The sequence below is a fragment of the Pygoscelis adeliae genome, unplaced genomic scaffold (genome assembly GCF_000699105.1).
Source record: "Pygoscelis adeliae isolate BGI_AS28 unplaced genomic scaffold, ASM69910v1 Scaffold445, whole genome shotgun sequence".
Lineage (NCBI taxonomy): Eukaryota > Metazoa > Chordata > Aves > Sphenisciformes > Spheniscidae > Pygoscelis > Pygoscelis adeliae.
In genome coordinates this window covers 474845-476078 of record NW_008824894.1, presented here as the reverse complement: position 1 = coordinate 476078, position 1234 = coordinate 474845, and the positions used below count along the sequence as shown (strand labels likewise).

Genomic DNA, 1234 nt, shown 5'->3' with positions numbered 1-1234 from the left:
CGGGGTCCAGGCCCCCCTGCCCCTTGGGGTCCAGAAAGTCTGCCCGGTGCTTGGCCAGCCGGGGAGGGTAGGTCTCGGCGGCTCCCAGCTTGGCACCCACCTCGGCTCGGTTGGGGCCGGGCAGGGCGCCGGGGAGGGCGGGGTCTTGCCGCCTGGCCAGCTGGATGACGCTGTGTCCCGAGCCGAACTTGGCCGCCCCCGCCTCCTCCATCTTCCTGGCCTTCAGGTAGTCCCCCACCTTGTCCCCCGGGTCCCCCAGTTTCCTCTTGGCTGCATCCAGAGTCTCCGCCAGGTCCTTGTAAAGCTCCTTCCTTGGCTTTGGGCCTCTCTTTTTGGGGGTCTCCCCGGGTTTCTCCTCCACGCGGATCACCCGGTCCCGGATGCTGTCTCCCTTGGGGGTGCTGGTGCTGGAGCTGCCTTGGGGAGCCAGGGCTATGTTTCTCAGTCCTTCCCTAGCCCGGGACGTGGAGCCCAGCTCCTGGGGGGACCTGCCGGGGTACGGCACCCGGATCCCCCTGGAAGAGTCACTGCGGAATTCATAGGTTTTGGCTTTTGCTTTTGCCTGGGCCTGCAAAGAAGATAAATCAACCGGTGACTGTATTATCCTGCCATCCGGCTGCATAATTACAACTTACAAGACAAGAGGCCGCCTTTGCAAGGAGCATCCTCCATGGGGGCCGGAGAGGAACCCGCTCCCCGCTGCAGCACGCAGCCCCGGCCGGCACCAGCGAGCACGGGGCTCCGGCCTCCTTACCTTTAGCAGGAAGGTTTTGGGCTTGGGGCCTCGCTTTTTGGGCCCGTATAGCTCCATTTCTCGCTCCCTAGAGGTGTTAAAAAAACCAAAGCTTCAATTCAGCATAGCTACGAGACAGCAACATATTTACAAGTACAACGGCTACGGCTAGCAAAGGCCTTGTACCTTTCCTCAAAGGCTGCGAGCAGCCGGGCATCCAGGATGTTTTCCTCGGGTTCCCAAGTGCTGTACCTGGGGGAGGGACAGAGAGAGGGAACAGCGTGAGGAGCCAGGAACAGAAAAAAATAAATAACAGAAAAAAAAAATACGGGGCATAAAGGAAGGGACCCAAGTTTCCTTTCTACTACAATGGGAGAGCAGAGCTGCAGCGAGCCATCTCCTCACAGCTCCCCGGCTGCAGAACCCTACGGACAAACGGCCGACTTACTTCTGAGACCAGCCCTTCCATTTTACGAGATATTCCATGCGCCCCTGCAGATG

General features: G+C 59.7%; 1 protein-coding gene across 1 annotated transcript in view; it reads right to left on the bottom strand.

Moving 5' to 3' along the window:
• The window catches only part of CBX8 (chromobox homolog 8), a 2870-nt gene extending 1648 nt beyond the window's left edge, over window positions 1-1222 (bottom strand). The window contains exons 1-4 of the mRNA XM_009324585.1: window positions 1182-1222; window positions 920-985; window positions 755-821; window positions 2-568 (exon numbers count right to left, since the gene is read on the bottom strand). Of these exons, the coding sequence (XP_009322860.1) occupies window positions 2-568; window positions 755-821; window positions 920-985; window positions 1182-1219 (738 nt within the window). The 5' untranslated portion in view covers window positions 1220-1222. The remainder of the gene's footprint in view (window position 1; window positions 569-754; window positions 822-919; window positions 986-1181) is intronic.
• Between the last annotated feature and the right edge of the window lie 12 nt (window positions 1223-1234).